Source organism: Glandiceps talaboti, chromosome 9 (assembly GCF_964340395.1).
Source record: "Glandiceps talaboti chromosome 9, keGlaTala1.1, whole genome shotgun sequence".
Taxonomy (NCBI): Eukaryota; Metazoa; Hemichordata; class Enteropneusta; family Spengelidae; genus Glandiceps; species Glandiceps talaboti.
Window position 1 is genome coordinate 19,976,878 of NC_135557.1, and position 18,362 is coordinate 19,995,239.

At 37.5% G+C, this 18,362-nt stretch overlaps 1 protein-coding gene and 1 non-coding gene across 2 annotated transcripts; one reads left to right on the forward strand and one right to left on the reverse strand.

Annotated features, from left to right (window-relative positions):
• Positions 1–375: 375 nt before the first annotated feature.
• LOC144439935 (uncharacterized) lies at positions 376–801 on the forward strand. The gene has a single exon (XM_078129167.1). It carries the CDS (start codon positions 376–378, stop codon positions 799–801), a length of 426 nt encoding a protein of 141 aa, XP_077985293.1.
• Positions 802–9,316: 8,515 nt separating this feature from the next.
• Positions 9,317–9,390, reverse strand: Trnat-agu (transfer RNA threonine (anticodon AGU)). Its single transcript has one exon. It is a non-coding gene; the product is annotated as a tRNA-Thr (tRNA).
• Between the last annotated feature and the right edge of the window lie 8,972 nt (positions 9,391–18,362).

Below are 18,362 nucleotides of genomic sequence, written 5' to 3' on the forward strand. Positions count from 1 at the left end.
TATCTGGGTGCAGTACAACATATGGATGTCAAGTCAGCATTTATGATACCTTTAACATTTCACACGGCATATCCATTTACAGTCTCTGTACAGATTGACCCTGGAGCGACATGTAGTGCCATGTCATACACAGATCTACAGAACATTTTGCAAATAGGTCGTGTGAAGTTGGATCCGCCGAAAGGCAAAATCAAGCTGTATGATGGTAGAGTGATTACTCCATTGGGTACATACACGTTGAATGTTAGTCATAGCAACGGTTATAAACATCGCACAACATTTGACATTCCAAGGCAAGCACCATGACCCATTATAGATAGCAACTATTGCATTAGGAATGGATGGTTGTCACTTCAGCTTAGCAAGTCAGTGAATATGATACAAGGAGAGGAATACAAGCCTGTATCATTTGAACATATTATCCGTGAATATAAAGATGTATTCACAGGACAGGGATGTTTACCTGGTGAATATCACATCCAGATAGATTCTACTGTTCAGCCAGTTCAGCATGCTCCGCGTCGAGTACCAGTGCCTTTGAAGGAGAAGCTAAAGACTAAAATTGACGAAATGGAGAAACAAGGCATCATAGCCAAGGTAACAGAACCAACCGACTGGATCAGCAGCCTTGTAGCAGTACAGAAACCAAATAAGCTAAGAGTATGTTTGGATCCAAGAGACTTGAATAGAGCGATCAAGAGACCAAAATACCAATTGCCTACAGTGGACGAACTGTTACCCAAACTGGCAAATTCCAAATATTTACAGTATTGGATGCCAAAGATGGTTTCTTTCAGATAAAGTTAGATGAAGAGAGCTCTCACCTGACTACGTTTTGGACGCCATATGGTCGTTATCATTACCTAAGAATGCCACAAGGCATCAGCAGTGCTCCTGAGGAGTACCAGCGTCGTCAAAATGAGGTATTAGCTGGATTAAATGGCGTAGAAGCTATAGTTGATGACATTCTATGCTATGGTTGTGGAAACACAATGGAAGAAGCAGTCAGAGATCATGACAAAAATCTGACGAAATTTCTAGACCGAACACGAAAGACTAATCTAAAGCTGAATAAAAAGAAATTCAGACTCAGGAAAAAGGGAGTCTCCTTTATGGGTCTGCTGTTCACTAGTGAAGGATTGAAGCCAGATCCTATGAAGGTGTCTCCAATTATCAATATGCCACCACCAAGCGATAAGAAGGCAGTACAGCGCCTGCTTGGATGTATTGACTACTTATCTAGGTTCATGCCCAAACTCTCTGAAGTTTGTGAACCTCTGTGTACGATAATGGAGAAGAATATAGAGTTTGTATGGGAAAGCCAGCAAGCAGAAGCCTTTGCCACCATACAATAGCTTATCACCACAGCACAACTACTCAAGTACTATGACGTACAAAGTGAAGTTACGATTCAGTGTGACGCCTCAGAGTCGGGACTAGGTGCTACATTACTACAGTGTGGACAACCAGAAGCATTCGCCTCCCGATCACTCTCAGCAACAGAACGCAGATACGCGCAGATAGAAAAGGAATGTTTGGCTAAAGTATTCGCATGCTGTAGGTTTGACCAGTATTTACATGGTAAAGAATCTATATCAGATGAATCAGACCACAAACCCTTGGTCCCAATTTTCACCAAACCAATGCACTCTTCGCCTAAACGGCTTCAGAGAATGCTGCTTCGATTGCAGAAATATAACCTACATGTTGAGTACTTACCAGGATCTAAGATGTTCATTGCAGACATGTTGAGCAGAGCTTATGAGCCCAGTACATATGCAGCCATCAAGGAGGAAAGCACACCAGATTACCAGATATTCCAGCTTTCTAGAGAGAATCAATTGTTTCAAGAAATTGCTGAGATCAATCAGGTAGAATATATGCGTTTATCTGAAGGCACACATCAGCAAGTAAAGTTGTGCACCAATGCAGATGCACAATTGCAAACTTTAATGAGTACAGTTATGATAGGATGGCCAGACTCGAGAGATAGCGTTCCAGTTTGCATCCTAGAGTATTGGAATTTCAGAGATGAAGTCACTGTACAAGATGGTGTTTTGTACAAGGGGATGAAGGTGATTATTCAAGTTAGTATGCGATCACAGATGGATGCGAGAGCGCATTCTAGCCACTTAGGCCCGGATGCTTGTGTGAGGAGAGCTTGTGACGTTCTTTTTTGGCCAGGTATGGTAGCAGAAATTAGGGACAAAGTACAGTCATGTGGAATTTGTAATGACTTCCTAGCCAAACAAAAGGAACCATTAATGACACATAAAATTCCCAGCACTCCATGGTCGAAAGTCGGTCCAGATCTCTTCACATTATATGGAGAAAATTATCTAGTCACCGTTGACTACTACAGTGGTTATTTTGAGTTAGACTTACTTAATGACACTTTGTCTACTACTATAATCAACACTACTAGGATTCATTTCGCAAGACATGGAATAGCGGATATGGTAACAGACAATGGTCCGCAATACATCAGCGATGAATTTTCCACTTTTTCTAACGAATGGGAGTTTAAACACACAACTACTTCGCCATATTACACCCAAAGTAATGGCAAGGTAGAGTCAGCAGTGAATATTGCTAAGAAGCTTGTTAAGAAAGCTAAACGTGATAGTAAGTGCATACAATTAGCCTTGCTTGAATGGAGAAATACACCTGATATATATGGTTCAAGTCCAGTTCAAAAAGTAATGTCCAGAAGGACAAGAACCACTATACCAACATCTGAACCATTACTAAAACCACAAATTGTTGATTGTGTTTATGACAACATCATAACCAAACGTCAGAAAACCAAAGCAGCATATGAAAAACATGCTAAGCCACTTCCAGCATTGGAGATAGGGGATTCGGTGAGATTACAGCCGACATATAGAGACATAGAGAACCATGGGAGAAAGGAATGTGTGTAGCAAAGGTTGGCACGCGTTCATACTTGATAGAGTCAGAACAAGGTAAACTGTATCGAAGAAATAGGAAATATCTACGACCAGATCATAGTTATGTCAAACCACATACATCACAAATAACACCCGGTAAGTTTGAGAAAACAACAATATCTCATCCTGTAAAGTCAGAAATGGAAAACACTGTGAAACAGTCTTCCGCAACAGCGCCCTCATCTGGACAAAAGGATATGTCAACCAGCATCACAACTAAATCTAAAGACAATATCATTGACTCTGAGCCATTGGTTTCTACACCAGTAACAAAAGTAGTAAACACAAGGTGTTGGAGGCAAAGTGTTGCACCCCACAAGTATAAAGACTTTACTGTCTAAATTTAAGTTTAAACTTAGTTATAGTTTGTGTTCAACTATATAAATGTACAGTTATGCATGCAACTGTCAATTGCAAGTACGGACCATATAAAGATATAAGATTCACGGAACAATTAACAATTAATGACAGTACAGTAGTGAGTTCATATCATATGCTTTGATGGACACGTTACAGTAGTCTACTGTTTCGCCTGAGGTTTGATATTGCCAAAGACAATGTAATAACCGTTACTCTGATTTGACATAATTGCCAAAGACAATGCAATAACCGTTACTCTGATTTGACATAATTGCCAAAGACAATGCAATAACAAAACACTGTATAATGTCAAAGTCAGATGTTTACAAAGACAAATCTTGGAAAAAGGGAGAGTTTAGTATATATGGGTTAATGGGTGAAGTCACAGTTATAGGTCAAAGGTCATGTGTAATGTTGTTGATGACGTCAGGTCACCTTATAATAAAGTTGGCGTACTTTGTGTAAGTCTGATGTGTCTTCTCAGTGATAGTTATATCATTTATTAACTATAGACTGATCGCAGGCCATAACAATGATCGTCCGCTCACTTCACACCTGTCAGTTTCACGCACATACATTGTTAGTCTCTCACAGTCCTCGAAGCTTTCCATAAATAGTTAAAACGTGTTTTGTATGTATCTACTGCATAATTGTACTCATATACTAGTGTCCCAGTATCCACTTACAAAATGATCTATAGGACACAAAGTTGCCCTATAGGATCATATAGGGCAAAACATACCCTGTTGAACAATCCTATAGAGATTTTTGCCCTATAGGATCCTATAGGGCAAAATTTGCCCTCTTAACCGTCCCGATTGGCATTTTTGTTGTCCTATAGGAAAAAAATTTGACTTGTTGAGCAACCCTTCAAGGCATTTTTTCTGCCCTATAAATATACACACCTATTGTGCCGTGTTGAACACCACCAATTTCCTACAGGACTGTCTGTATGATTGTAATCATTTCAGTCCCAAAGGATTATCAATATTTCCTACAGGACTGTCCTGTAGAAATATCAATATTTCATACAGGACTGTCCTGTAGGATGATCAATACTTCATACAGGACAGTCCTGTAGGATTGCCAACATTTCGTACAGGACTGTCCTGTAGGATTATCAATATTTACTACAGGACTGTCCTGTAGTATTATCAATATTTCCTACAGGACTGTCCTGTAGGATTATCAATATTTCCTACAGGACCGTCCTTTAGGATTACCAACATTTCCTGTAGGACTGTCCTGTAGAATTGCCAACATTTCCTACAGGACTGTCCTGTAGGATTGCCAGCATGGATAATATGAAAGAAACAAAATAATAGACAAAAATATATATGTTCAAAATTGAATCAATGACTGTTGTAAAGTTCACAATGCCTTGAAGTTTTGAAATGATTGTGAACGAGGCTATGAGGTACCAGCCAATCAAATCCATGGGTGCGATCTCCCTAGCACTTCAAATGTTGGAATGAAATGGAAGAGGATGGCCATGATTCACAAAGGCAAAGAAAATCGTCTTCGACAACTGATCAGCTGAAGGGAAGCAAGCCAAACGCCTAGCAAACCTGCAAAGGTGTATGGCAGCTTCAAAAAGGATGAAGGAACAGGCCTACTTTAAAAGGTACTAGTAACTTTTTTCATCTGTAAGTGTATAAAAACAAAACTGCACAATACAATTTCCCAACAGGAGCAAGTAGTAAAAAGACACAGGACAGTTGGCATTTCTATAGGTAAAAGCATGTAACTGTTTATTAGAAACAAAAGATGCACTGTGTACCTCTCCCTTCACATTCATGACAAACATTTCTTTTGTTAAATTGATTGCTCTTGGTTCTTTCTTCGCAGTGACTTTCAGGAACCAATGGATACTGATTGAATCTGATTCTGATTCTTATGTAAACTGCTAAAGTGATGATGTAAACTGCCAAAGTGATGATGCTAATGGTGAACACAATGGCTTTAGCTCAGATATGGTGACTGAAAGTCTTGAAATAATGTCAAACTCTGAAACTCGAGCAACCTTTGAAAGCCAAACTCAACCTGCCAGAGCTCTTTCACATGTAGGTCATTTTTTAGATTTGATTTGAAGAACCCAGAGATTAAGGGACATATATTTTTTTGTCTTCTAATCAAGGGTTATATACAGGTACTAATGAACAACTCAGGTGTGTTGGTACTGTAATTTCACTACAGACATGTCTAAAGTCTTTTAGATATTTTGGAAAAAAAGCAATAAAGTTGCTTCTTGCTTTCATTTAATTTTCTTCTGTGTGATTTACTGGCTGCAAAAGTATGTGCCTGTGTGTGTTGTATTTACGTATGTACGTACGTACGTACATACGTATATGCATATGCATATCCCCTGAAACATGTAAGTGAACAAACTTTGTGAGTTTGTGAAACTGACATTTTTTGAAATATGTTTCAGTGGGAACAAACATTCAAAACAAATATGGTCAGTCCTGATATACATTTGTGGGTCAAATAAATTTCCCCAATGTGTATAAACATGTTTTAAGTGTCAAAATTAATATGGTTTAAAACATGTTTAAAACTAGTTTCAAATAAGTAAACTAAGGACTTCTGTACATGTTTAAAACACAAATGAAACACTCAAAACTGATCTGACTTGTTTTGAACTAGTGTAGAACACTTTTTAACTAGTAGAATGTTGGTAAGGAATTCCCCTTTGTAGTGTGTCATTGATAACTGTCAGAAGTCTGTTTATAGTCTTTCAGCAGTCTGTCACAATGCTGTCAGAAGTCTGTTGGTAGTTTTTCAGGTCTGTTAGTGGTCTCTCAGATGTCTGCAGATAGTCTTTCATAATTCTGTTATAAAGCAGTTGAATGCCTGCCAGCTATTTATCTGTGAGCTATTGAGAGTTGTTCTCTGCAGCTCAACACTAATTAAGTATGCACAAAGACATACTTCCGACAGCTAACACGAACCTAGGTATGTATGTATGTATGTATGTATGTATGTATGTATGTATGTATGTATGTATGTATTTGTGTATGTATGTATGTATGTACGTATGCATGTATGTACAATGTAGAATACAATGCTATCAATTACCAAATATAGCATTGTCCTTTCAATAGGATTGTCCTCTAGAACGTAGACGGCTGACCTATTTGGCGCCAATAAGATTGCCATATAGGACCTACAGGGCTGTTGAATGAATGAACAAATGAATGAATGAATGAATGAATTAATTAATTATTAACATTTATTTCACCAGATAACAAAAATAAGCTACACTTTAAAAGAAACATATGATAATATGTCAATATGTCAATAGGATTGTCCTGTAGGACCTACAGGGCTGACCTATTGGATGTCAGTAGGATTGTCCTGTAGGACCTACAGGGCTGTCCTACTCGACATCAATAGGACAGCCATATTGGACACAAATAGGGTTGTCCTACAGGGGTCGTATCCAAAACCCTCATAGGACGCCCTATAGGGCTGCCTTGTAAATTGTCCTTATATAGGATTGTCCTGTAGGACCTAAAGGGCTGTCCTATTGGATATCAATAGGATTGTCCTGTAGGACCTAAAGGGCTGTCCTATTGGATATCAATAGGATTGTCCTGTAGGACCTACAGGGCTGACCTATTGGGTGTCAATAGGATTGCCGTGTAGGACCTACAGGGCTGTCCTATTGGATGTCAATAGGATTGTCCTGTCGGACCTACAGGGCTGTCCTATTGGATGTCAATAGGATTGTCCTGTAGGACCTACAGGGCTGTCCTATTGGATGTCAATAAGATTTTCCTGTAGGACCTACAGGGCTGTCCTTTTGGATATCAAGTCTGTCCTATTGGAAGTCGATAGGATTGCCCTGATTGCCCTGTAGGACCTACAGGGCTGACCTATTGGATGTCAATAGGATTGCCCTGTAGGTCCTACATTGGACACCAATAGGTTTGTCCTACAGGGGTCGTGTCCAAAACCATTATAGGACGCCCTATAGGGCTGCCCTTGTAAATTGTCCTATAGAATTATACTGTAGGACCTACAGGTCTCTCCTGTTGGACGTCAATAAGATTGTCCTGTAGGACCTACATGGCTGTCCTATTGGATGTCAATAGGATTGTCCTGTAGGACCTACAGGGCTGTCCTACTCGACGTCAATAGGACAGCCTTATTGGACACCAATAGGTTTGTCCTACAGGGGTCGTGTCCAAAACCCTCATAGGACGCCCTATAGGGCTGCCCTTGTAAATTGTCCTACAGAATTGTCCTGTAGGACCTACAGGGCTCTCCTATTGGATGTCAATAAGATTGTCCTGTAGGACCTACAGGGCTGTCCTACTGGACATCAATAGGATTGCCCTATTGGACACCAATAGGGTTGTCCTATATGGGTCGTGTCCAAAATCCTCATAGGACACACTATAGTGCTGCCCTTTTGTTAACATGTTAGGCGAAGCCCAAGGACTGTTAACACTTGTTCAAATTTACCCTAATAATGACTTGGTTGATTGGTCTTTTGAAATCCCGCCCAATTTACTAAATATGAAGCCTATTGGCTTCACCTAACACGTCGACAAAAGGTTAGCCCTATATGATCGATACATACAGCGTACAGTACAGGGATACTGGGATACTAGTATACGAGTACAATAATGCAGTAGATACCGGTACATACAATCAGTCCAAGTTTTAGCAAGGTATGCGAAGCTTCGAGGACTGTGAGAGAGACTAATACGTTGTTTCCGCGTATTTGTATTATATACTATTGTTATTATTAGCTCGCGGAGCGGCCGCAAAGCTGCCGCGTAGCGGCTCAATGACTAGTACGCATGCGCGTCGTATATACTATTCGAAAAAAATTGGTGGTTCTCCCAATGATGCATTGCGGCGCACAGTGACTACACATGCACCTTCCTATACTACGTGCATTCTCCACGCGCTACCGTATTGTCATAGAGAATAGGGGATCGACATAACATCACCATGCATTGCAATATTGTAGGTAGGCCTGTTGGCGCGGCACGATTATCGTAACAATGTAACGAGTATCGAGGCATCACTGTACCTCAAGGAGAAATTTTAAGTTTGAAGCAAGGCGGTATAGCGCGGTACGTGATATGATATGGACCACTGATGACATAGCACAGTTAAATTTCTGGGTTGTGGAAGTGCATATTTGACATTTATATTGTCGATAATTGATTTTTTTTACGTGTTCTAACAACAGCTACTTTCCTATGTTTGTTGGTACAGTAAGATTCCTAAATCATCGAGTTAAATTGAGAAGTCGTGATGTTCGGCAACATGTCAACAAAAAACATTAGTCCAAAGACCAATGTACGTTGGTGGAGGGTCTATGATAAGTTGGCTGATTAACAATGAATGATATTAATCTAATGGCTATGATGGTTTTTGAAACCAACAACTGAATAGAGTGTTGACTTTCTTTATTTCTCGTCCACGTCAGAGAATTAGATGTCATTCAATAAAATATATTTGATTGTCAACACCCCTGGAAAATGACCCAAATCAAATGTACGAACTCTAGCTGGCCCAGGCAGCCGGTCACAAATGAATCTACCCTGCGCGAGCTTATGGGCTTTGCCTAGTTATGATATGATTATTATTATTATTCGATTATAAATATACATAATCTTATTTATTGTTCCATGATGCCCATGGTTTGACGTGATTACAAGATGGCGGACAACATAATATCATAAGGGGATTGCACGCGCATGGCTGACGGCAAGTTAGAAATGATGCAAGCTTGCATGACGTAAATAAATTGTGTTCGGTCAGATTGGTAATTTGTAATCATTGCAATAATCTTACCGAATCGATGTAAAATCATTTAATTGTTACGAACTGTGTGACACTTTTTAAAATGTTAACATGTAAGCAATCATGATCGTGATTCAGCATTTTGATTTGATTTGATTTGATTTATAGAGTCAAATTAAGTCAAAGAATATTTAATCAATTACATCAGTAAATTTGTAATATAAATGAGGAAAGAAAAGTGACACATGTAGGAATCGAACCCACGTCCCCTAAACACTAGTCAGAGTGCTCTAACCAGCTGAGCTAACGTGTCAACTGTAGTATGTCTTATGGTGAGTTTCTTTCACTTATACCCAATACATCAGTAATTCCATGAACCTGGCGGGGGTTGTAGAAATAGTTCTACAGAACTAGTCTAGCCCACAACCATGGCACAACCATGGCGGGGGTTGTAGAAATAGTTCTACAGAACTAGTCTAGCCCACAACCATTACAGAATGAGTTAAGTCGAAAATACTGGGTGAAGCTCGGGTAGCGGAAATATAAAAAAAAACTAAGTGTGATAAGAATAATTGTCAAAATATTGCTTTGCATGAATGAATAAATAGGATTTACAACAACAACAACAACAACAACAACAACAACAACAACAACAACAGCAAGATAAACATACATACATACATACATACATACATACATACATACATACATACATACATTGAAGTACTTATTACTAAGTACTTACTTACTTATTGAAGTATGTAAGCTTTTAAGGCATGTTTGAATGAATGTCTGTAAGTTATGTTTTTTATGTAGTCTGGAATTCCAGTGTGTTACAGCTGCATACTTGATACTGTGTTGACTATGAGATAAGCTAACTTTAGGGACAGAGAAATTATTTTGAGTCGCGAAACGGGTGGGATACATGTGAGGAGGTTTTTGAAAGTAATGCGTTATATCATGGGCAAAGTGATTATTCAACAAGTCAAAGATGAAAACGCATGTGTGCAGTTTACAGAGTTTATAAATGTCAAAAATACAAAGTTGTCTGAAAAGAGGGTCGCTATGAGCATGACAGTCAGAAAAAGTAATGAGGCGAGCAATTTTCTTTTGAAGTAAAAGTGTTGGCTGTAAGGAAGTTGCATAGGTATTACCCCATATTTCTAGGCAGTTAAAAGTAATGTGTGGTTAAATGAGTGTGTTATATAATAACAAGAGAATGGTTTTCAGTACATATTGTCGCCACTGTGCAATAAGTCCAACTTTTGGGGTGATAGCATTAACAACATTTTGGATATGTGATTTCCAGGTAAGATTTTGCTTATAAATACAACCTCGTTTCCAGAAATGATGTCACATTAATCACAATCATGATTTGGCAAATCGAACGAGTCCCTGTTTACCAAAGGACGCCACGCATCTGTACCAATATTTATAGAAGTGAGCCTTCTGATAAAAGAATTCCACTGTCGTCATCAAGGTCAAAACACTTTTTATTTTTATCAAAGTCGTTGGCAAAATGACAACCACAATTGGCATTTCGACATCCAAATCAAAGGTCTTTTGTACAAAAATGTTAAAATTATATCTAGCCTGGCATAATTGGTTTAATCATCTTTATTAATGAAAGAAGATGTCTCAGGGATCTGTAATAGCTAAGTTTACCTGGCTGATTTATTCATTTATTTAATATGTATCATTTTCTTTGCTATTGGTCGGTGGCCAAATTCAATGAAGTATATATAAAAAGGTTTATTCATTTAAGACTTTATTCATTTGTCTGCACCTTTAAGCTTTTGAGTCTGGCACTGGCCTTCGATTTTGACCTTAAACCTTTAAATACTTGCTTTCTGTAACTCTATGTAAGTACACCATATATAGAGGGTGTCAGGCGCTAAAGATGTGATATTCAAAGTGAAATAGGATTATAATAGAAGTATCTAAACAACTATTTTCACAGGTAGAACACCAAACCACAGCTTTTAATCTGCATTGATAGCAATTTAAATAAATATCACTTGTTACAGGTGAAATCGGTATCCGTGTAAATGTGACAAGTGGCATCCCAGACGAAGATGAAACAATGTACAACATCATAAAGAGACTGTTTAAGAAAGACAGACATGAATTGAAGGAAGCTCTTGACAAATTAGGCGAGGTGCACCCCGATGTAATTCCTAAACGGGTAGACAACGAATGCAAGACTCTTGTTGTGGAATGCAAATCCATTGAGGCATTAGAATGCATAGAAGTAAAGTACAAAATTGGAATCCTGCACTCAACAATAGAGGAAATTGTTGTAAAACCAAGTGTGCTAAAAGAAATTGGTGCACAATCCTTAAAACTAACTACGACAACCGATTATAGAGAGCGTATGGTTTGCAGACAGGAATTGATGAGTAAGTACAGAATCATACAGCACATTTCGTAATCACATTTAGTTATAAATAAATAAATAAATCAATAAATAAATAAATAAATAATGACAATTTGATGATATTTTTTTTAATTTGATAAAATAACTATTTTGTATTATTGGAAAAGGTAAATTTTTAGATTGTCCGATATATGTGTTTCTATGTATAATGATTTGCTGTGTGGTTATTGTCTGACTTTGAGTAAAGTTTTGGATCATTTTATTTGCATAACTAATAGGTGAACGTAAAATGTCTGATGAAAGTGGTAAACACGATGAAATACACTTAGGAGCTAGCACTGATTCACAAAGGATACAGATTGATAACTGTGCTGGTAAACGGACTTCGATTGATAAGGGCAAAGGATCAGGTAAGCATTTCAATATCTAATGATGATCATGATAAATTATGTGATTTTGATTTGTACAATGGGGTAGCAAAATATCCCGGGGACATGTGGCAAGGTAAAGGCACGAACAGACTGTACAGTGGGATGGGGTTGAGGGGAGAATATTTCAGCCATGTTTTTCAACAGACTTTCCATGCACTCAAACTAATTCAAGCCCCTCCTCCCATCCACCCTAATGGACGCAAGGATTTTCAGAGTTATAGTTGTTCATAATTAGCTTGAGTTGAAAAATGAATAAATAAAAATGTTAGTATGAATAAATTAAAGATATATGAACAATGATATAACTTCTTTTTTTGTTTAGCAACTGTCAGGATTGTTTTATTTATATATTTATATATTTATTTATTTGTTTGTTATATGTGAAAGACAAGTAAATAAATAAGTTAATATATAATTGTTTATTTATTTATTTGTCTTTCACATACAGAGAGAAGATTTCAGTGCAAAAGCACGGTTCTTCCAATGATCGCTGCTGTGCAATATGTACAGATAAACAAATAAAACATACGACACACAAGAAAACAACGTTTAAAACGTTAACAAGGTGCAATAAATGTAACAGGAACCGGTCAGTTTCTTCGGCCTGGGGGGGGGGGGCGGTGGATTGGGAGGGGGGGTCAACCTGTTGAAATTGGCAGTAGGGGGAGGTCATGCTGTTTTCAAAATTGTGGATGATGGGGGGGGGGGGGTCGTTGTGTTTTGGATTGTGATAGAAGAAAAAAATCCTTTTTCTTCAATGGCATATAGCCTTGTCTGAAATGTGGTACATGTAAATATTTGTTGTTCTCCCTGTTTGTTACATGAGTTCTTTAACATTTCTTATTAGTTCAAGCATAACTATAAATATACATATACATGTATTAACTAGCTACCAAACTAGTTACAGAACATGTTATGTAAATGCTTGGCTGTTTCACAATCAGTGCTTCACTTATATTGCACTTTGGGGCAAAAGTGAACTTGAAGGTTTCGTAATGGTAATCTTCATAGATATTTTATAAAAGAAGTTAATCTAAAATGTTCCCTACTAGTTACTGTGAACTTGTCAGATGGGATTAATACACTTTCTATTTTGGACACTACATGCTATTGACACTACGAATCACCACATCTCATCAGATTCCAGTTTCTATTATACACTAGGTATGACCATGGAAGTATAACCCACCTGAAGTTCTCTAACATCCCGGTGACTTTACTATACATGCAATATTAATGCCACTATACCAATGTTACGGGGCCATTTTTATGTGACATGGGAAACTCATTTAAAACTTACATTTACGTTAGTTATTCAAAGCTTGGAAATATTACCTCAAAGGCTATGAATAACCTAAAAAAATGCAGATCTGCCAGGGGGAAAATCCCCAAGGACTCCCTCACACCCAGAGGTCACTCATGCATTCAACCAACAATCAGATGCACCAACAACCTTTTTACTGTCATGATGATATTAAACTTTTCTTAAATATTTTCACCCAATTCTAATTTGAGATGATAGTCTTTTAAAAATGTGAAATGTTTGCCAAGATAGTCTAAAATTGCCTTAAACTCCAAATCTCCCCTACCAATGATACTACCATTAGATGTGCTGACCTTTACTAGATGTATGTAATGATGCCATTTAACTGTTTAAGACCATATTTCAACCCTATGTAAGTTGTAAAGAATAGTTTCTGATACTTGATGGCGCTGTCCTATAAAGCATGGATTGAGTTATTGCTTGAAAGGGTTTGAATAGTCTAAAAATGGTTTTAAGAGTAAAAATTCTCCAGGGATTCTAGAGGAAGACCCCTTGGATCCCCCACATGAGGTGGACATATCCCAGTCTCAAGCTCTTCCCCTCGATGCTATCAAAGTATATTTCAAAAGTGTTTCAACCCTGTGTAGTTGCTTTTTACATGTTGGTGCTGTCTTGTAAAGCTTGGAAATTATTGTCTGAAAGGGTCTGAATAGTCTCAAAATTTACTCCAGGACTTCTAGTAGGACCCCCCCCCCCCATAAGAGATCAGATATACATATTCCCTGCTCAAGCTTTCCCATACCTTTCACTGTCAAGATGCTATTAAACTCCTTTTGGAATATATTTACCCTGTGTATTCAATAATTATAATTATGATAACTTGTTAACCCGGGATCTTATAAAGTAGATGCAAGACAGTCAAGCAGTCCATACTAAGTCATGATCAAAAAATACCTGTCATGTGAATTATATATATATATATATATATATATATATATATATATATATATATATATATATATATATATATATATATATATATATATATATATATATATATATATATATATATATGGTGGGGGGGGGTCATCATGTTTTAGAATTACGTGATAGGGCGGGGGGGGGTCATCCTGTTTTTGGTTTTACAGATAGAGGTGGTCAGTGACTTTTTGTCGGCTCAAATTAAGAATCCACCCCCCCCCCCCCCAGGCTGAAGAAACTGACCGGTCCCTTATTACAGTGGAGTATTCTCATTTGAAGCTTAAAGGTTAAGTGAATTGTACATTGTCGATCATCATTGTTCATCGTCAGTCCGCCAACCTTTCCCATTTTTTTCTGAACAGGACTGTCGGATTACTCTGATATTTGGTACATATATGCCATTGTAGAAGGCAATACAACAGGAATGTTCATGCCAAAGTGATGATATATTTCCTATTTGGCGGATTTTAAACATATTTGTATTTATTCATTATGTATAGGGTATTTAAATGTTAAACTTTCAGAAATCGGATTGCTTTGGTATTTGTATGGGTGTTCCAGAGAGATCCAGTTAGATTTATTCTTTGTTTATTTCATATGCGTCACTGTTTAGTTTTAGTTCTCAACAGGCAAAATGCGAAGGAGGCTAGTAAGTTGGGCCCCATGTGTCTGTCCGTCCCTCCATCCATCGGTCCATACACGTGCACCCATATCCACCTGTGTCTCTGAAATACATCCATCAATTTTAACTAAATCTGACACAAATATCACATACTTTCGTTGGCATATGAGCGTTACTTTGACCTTTGCAATAAAAACCAAATGGTGGCCGTATTTGTCTTCAAACATCATGTTTTTCCAACTATCTTTTCAAATGTGAAAGATACAGCACTTATTTGAGTCCCTACACCCGTGTTATTCATGATGAGCTATGTTCAAGGTCAAATGGCCAGCCATTTTCTTTCAAAACGTATATTACAGCACTGGCAGGCATGGGCCCAATTTAACCAAACCTGGTACAAATATCAAATCCTATAATGTGCTTGTTCATGTCAGTTTGTTGATTTTCACGATAAAGGTTGAATGGTGGACATATTTGTTGTTAAAATTCATATTTTACCCAGTAACTCTGGAAGCTTAACAGGTACAGGTCTCATTTAAGTGACTACATCCATCTTTGACTTTGGCCTCTATTTTCAAAGTCAATAATAACCAACACTTCTCCGACTTTTCTTGATATCTTCAGAATGTTTTGCGTTATTGTGACCCAACAGACGGATACCTGAGGAGTGACTGGAGTGAATAATATCTGCCCACTGTGTATGTTTTCTAAATAATCATTTTATAAATAACTGTATCTATTTCTATTAATGACAGAAAGTGATATAGCTGCTTTGGATAGGCCATGTCAGAAAGGTGGTCAAGATGATGTATCTTCAAATGGTGAGTTGATTACCTTTCACTAGCTTTGTCTGTGCGTTAATTCATATTCACCTATGTGTCTCTGGTTGATTGCATATTTTAAACAAACCTTGCGCAAATGCTACAAAACTTGGTGTGCATATTCATCATGTTCATATCATTGTGATTCCTGCCTTTGCCGATAATGGTCAAATCGTGGCTATAAATGTCATAGAAATTCCGTTTTGCTCGGTAACTCTGGAAACATAACAAAGCACACATATCATTCTCTAGGTTCTTCATACCTGCAGAATATTTTCCTTTGAATTTGCTATGCCACACCGGGCAGATCCCATCGGAGATAATGAAGTAAATCATATATGTCCACCAGTGTGTGTGTGTGTGTGTGTGTGTGTGTGTGAACAGCCACATCTCAGATACCCATAACACATGCAATATCAACCAAATTCGGAACAATTAGCATTGGCAACAGAACACCAATGATCAAATAACAGCAGATTAGTGTCAGGAACTAGGACTTGAACTTGGATACAAAAATTAATCATTGCAATAAAGATAAAAACTATTGGTCCCAATATTTGCCAACGTAACACATCCACCCCAGTCCTTAGCTGGAGATCATTGCAAAATGACACAGAACATCAAGTGATGGTTACAAAATGGTGCACTCCATCACCAAAAAACACCCCAGTCAATTAAATTGACCAGCCCTTTATTAATGATGTATGTCTTCTGAGCTTTCTTTTATGAATTTCTGTAATTATTTTTATTAATGGCAGAAAGTGGTATAGCTTCTTTGGTCAGGCGATTTGAGAAGATTGGGAGAGATGAAGCATCTTCAAAAAGTGAGTTGACTACCTTTCATTAGCTTTGTTACTTGCTTTACCAACCATCTTTGTATTTTATTGTCGTTACATTGTTCCCTGGGTTGAACAAATAGGTATTTTGAAGTAAATGCAAGTTTTAAAATCAGATGGTGTGATAACATTATAATTTAATGGAAATGGTCACTTGTTGTTAACTGTATCCCGTGAATATGTTCTACTCATGAACATTTTCTGTCAATATATAGTGCCTTGGTCCATGTGTCTGTTTGCAGCCTTTTAAACTTTATCCAATGTTGACTTTAATAATGAATGAATGTCTAGTTCCTTGATCAGAGATCATATCGAAATTTGGCACATAGCTGTCTTTTATTCATAACGATCAAGAATTATTATGTCTGATATGTCTTACACTCCAATGTATTCCCTTGCATAACAGGTGGGAAGGCAGATGTGTATAGTCCTACTGTTGAAGGTGAAAGCAAACGTGGAGAAGATGGCAAGGTAGACATTGTTGTTAAGACTCCACACATTGCTGAACAAGTAAACACCGATATATGTGCACCTGTTGATAAACACATTTTGGTGGAAGAAATTCCTGGAAAGAATACAGAAATAGGTAATCCCTGCTATATAGAAGTGGACTCCGCCTTTCTCTCAATTATGCATGGCCAGACACATCGTTATTAAGAACATGCCAAATATAGCACAACGGTAACATGCCATATAGTGGGCGTTGCTACAACTAATAACATGGTAACTAACTGATAATGCAAATTTGAAAGCCATACAGACATGGTATTTTATGAGGCATATCAGACTTCAAATTGTGTGAAAGCCAAGTTGCACACTTCCAAGAAAATATTTGATTTTAAGGTACAAATCTAATGGCACAAGCTGACAGACCAAATATAGTAGTAGGGTTCGGTGCTAATGTACATCAATCAATGAACATATGATCATATTTAATAGTGAAAGGACACTAGCTGTATCAAACATTCAGTGATGCTGTTTGACTCACAAAAATGTCTTCACTCCAAAGTTTTCTTTAATTGTACATTTGAAGTTGGCGCTAATGGATCTTCAAAGAAAAGAGTTAAAGTCATCTATTGATCATTCAATTGATTATTTAACCAAATAATAAATCAATCAATGAATCAGTTACATTCTCGCTGAATCCTGTGCTTAACCCTTTAAAGACTGGTCAATTTTAAGGGTGTAATTACATAGACTTTACTAGAAACAAAATTCCTTACAGGGTTAAACCACATATGCATGCTAGATGACTATTGAACTTGTATCTAAGCTGTACAGTTACATTATTACATATGATGAATACTTAAGTGAAGAGGATAAAAATGAATCCACGAAAATCTACGAAAACCATGCATGAATGCATGGACACAGATAAACATACACTAAGGTCAAATAAAAAAAGTTGTTTGGTCCTGGTTACCTGACCCCACCTAATTTTTCACACCGACCCTAAACTATTTGTTATGTATTCGAGAAAAAATAGTACTAAAATCACGAAAATCATGAAGTATTTAAACTCACTGGAAACATATTGATATTTTCACTTTGACCATTTCATCTTTCTGTCACTGTCAATCTAAAACTTATGTAATCTCACATTTTAGAAATCTGTATAATAGATAATAGACCAGATTTAAACTGAATGCCTTCTGTAAGGAATTTCATGATTTATGCAAGAAATTTAGCTCTATATCTGTGATTCGTCAAATCCCAATGAAAGCTAGTTGTCAAAAATGTTGTTGAAATGCCCGCCATGCCTCCTCTTCTCAGCACAGGAAAGCTTGCCATCCTCGACTTGTGTGTGTGTGTGTGTGTGTGTGTGTGTGTGTGTGTGTGTGTGTGTGTGTGTGAACAGCCACTTCTCAAATACCCATAACACATGCAATATCAACCAAATTCGGAACAATTAGCATTGGCAACAGAACACCAATGATCAAATAACAGCAGATT

Excerpts from the sequence above, each read along its gene's own strand:
- LOC144439935 (XM_078129167.1), top strand. The coding sequence starts at position 376 with ATGATACAAGGAGAGGAATACAAGCCTGTATCATTTGAACATATTATC.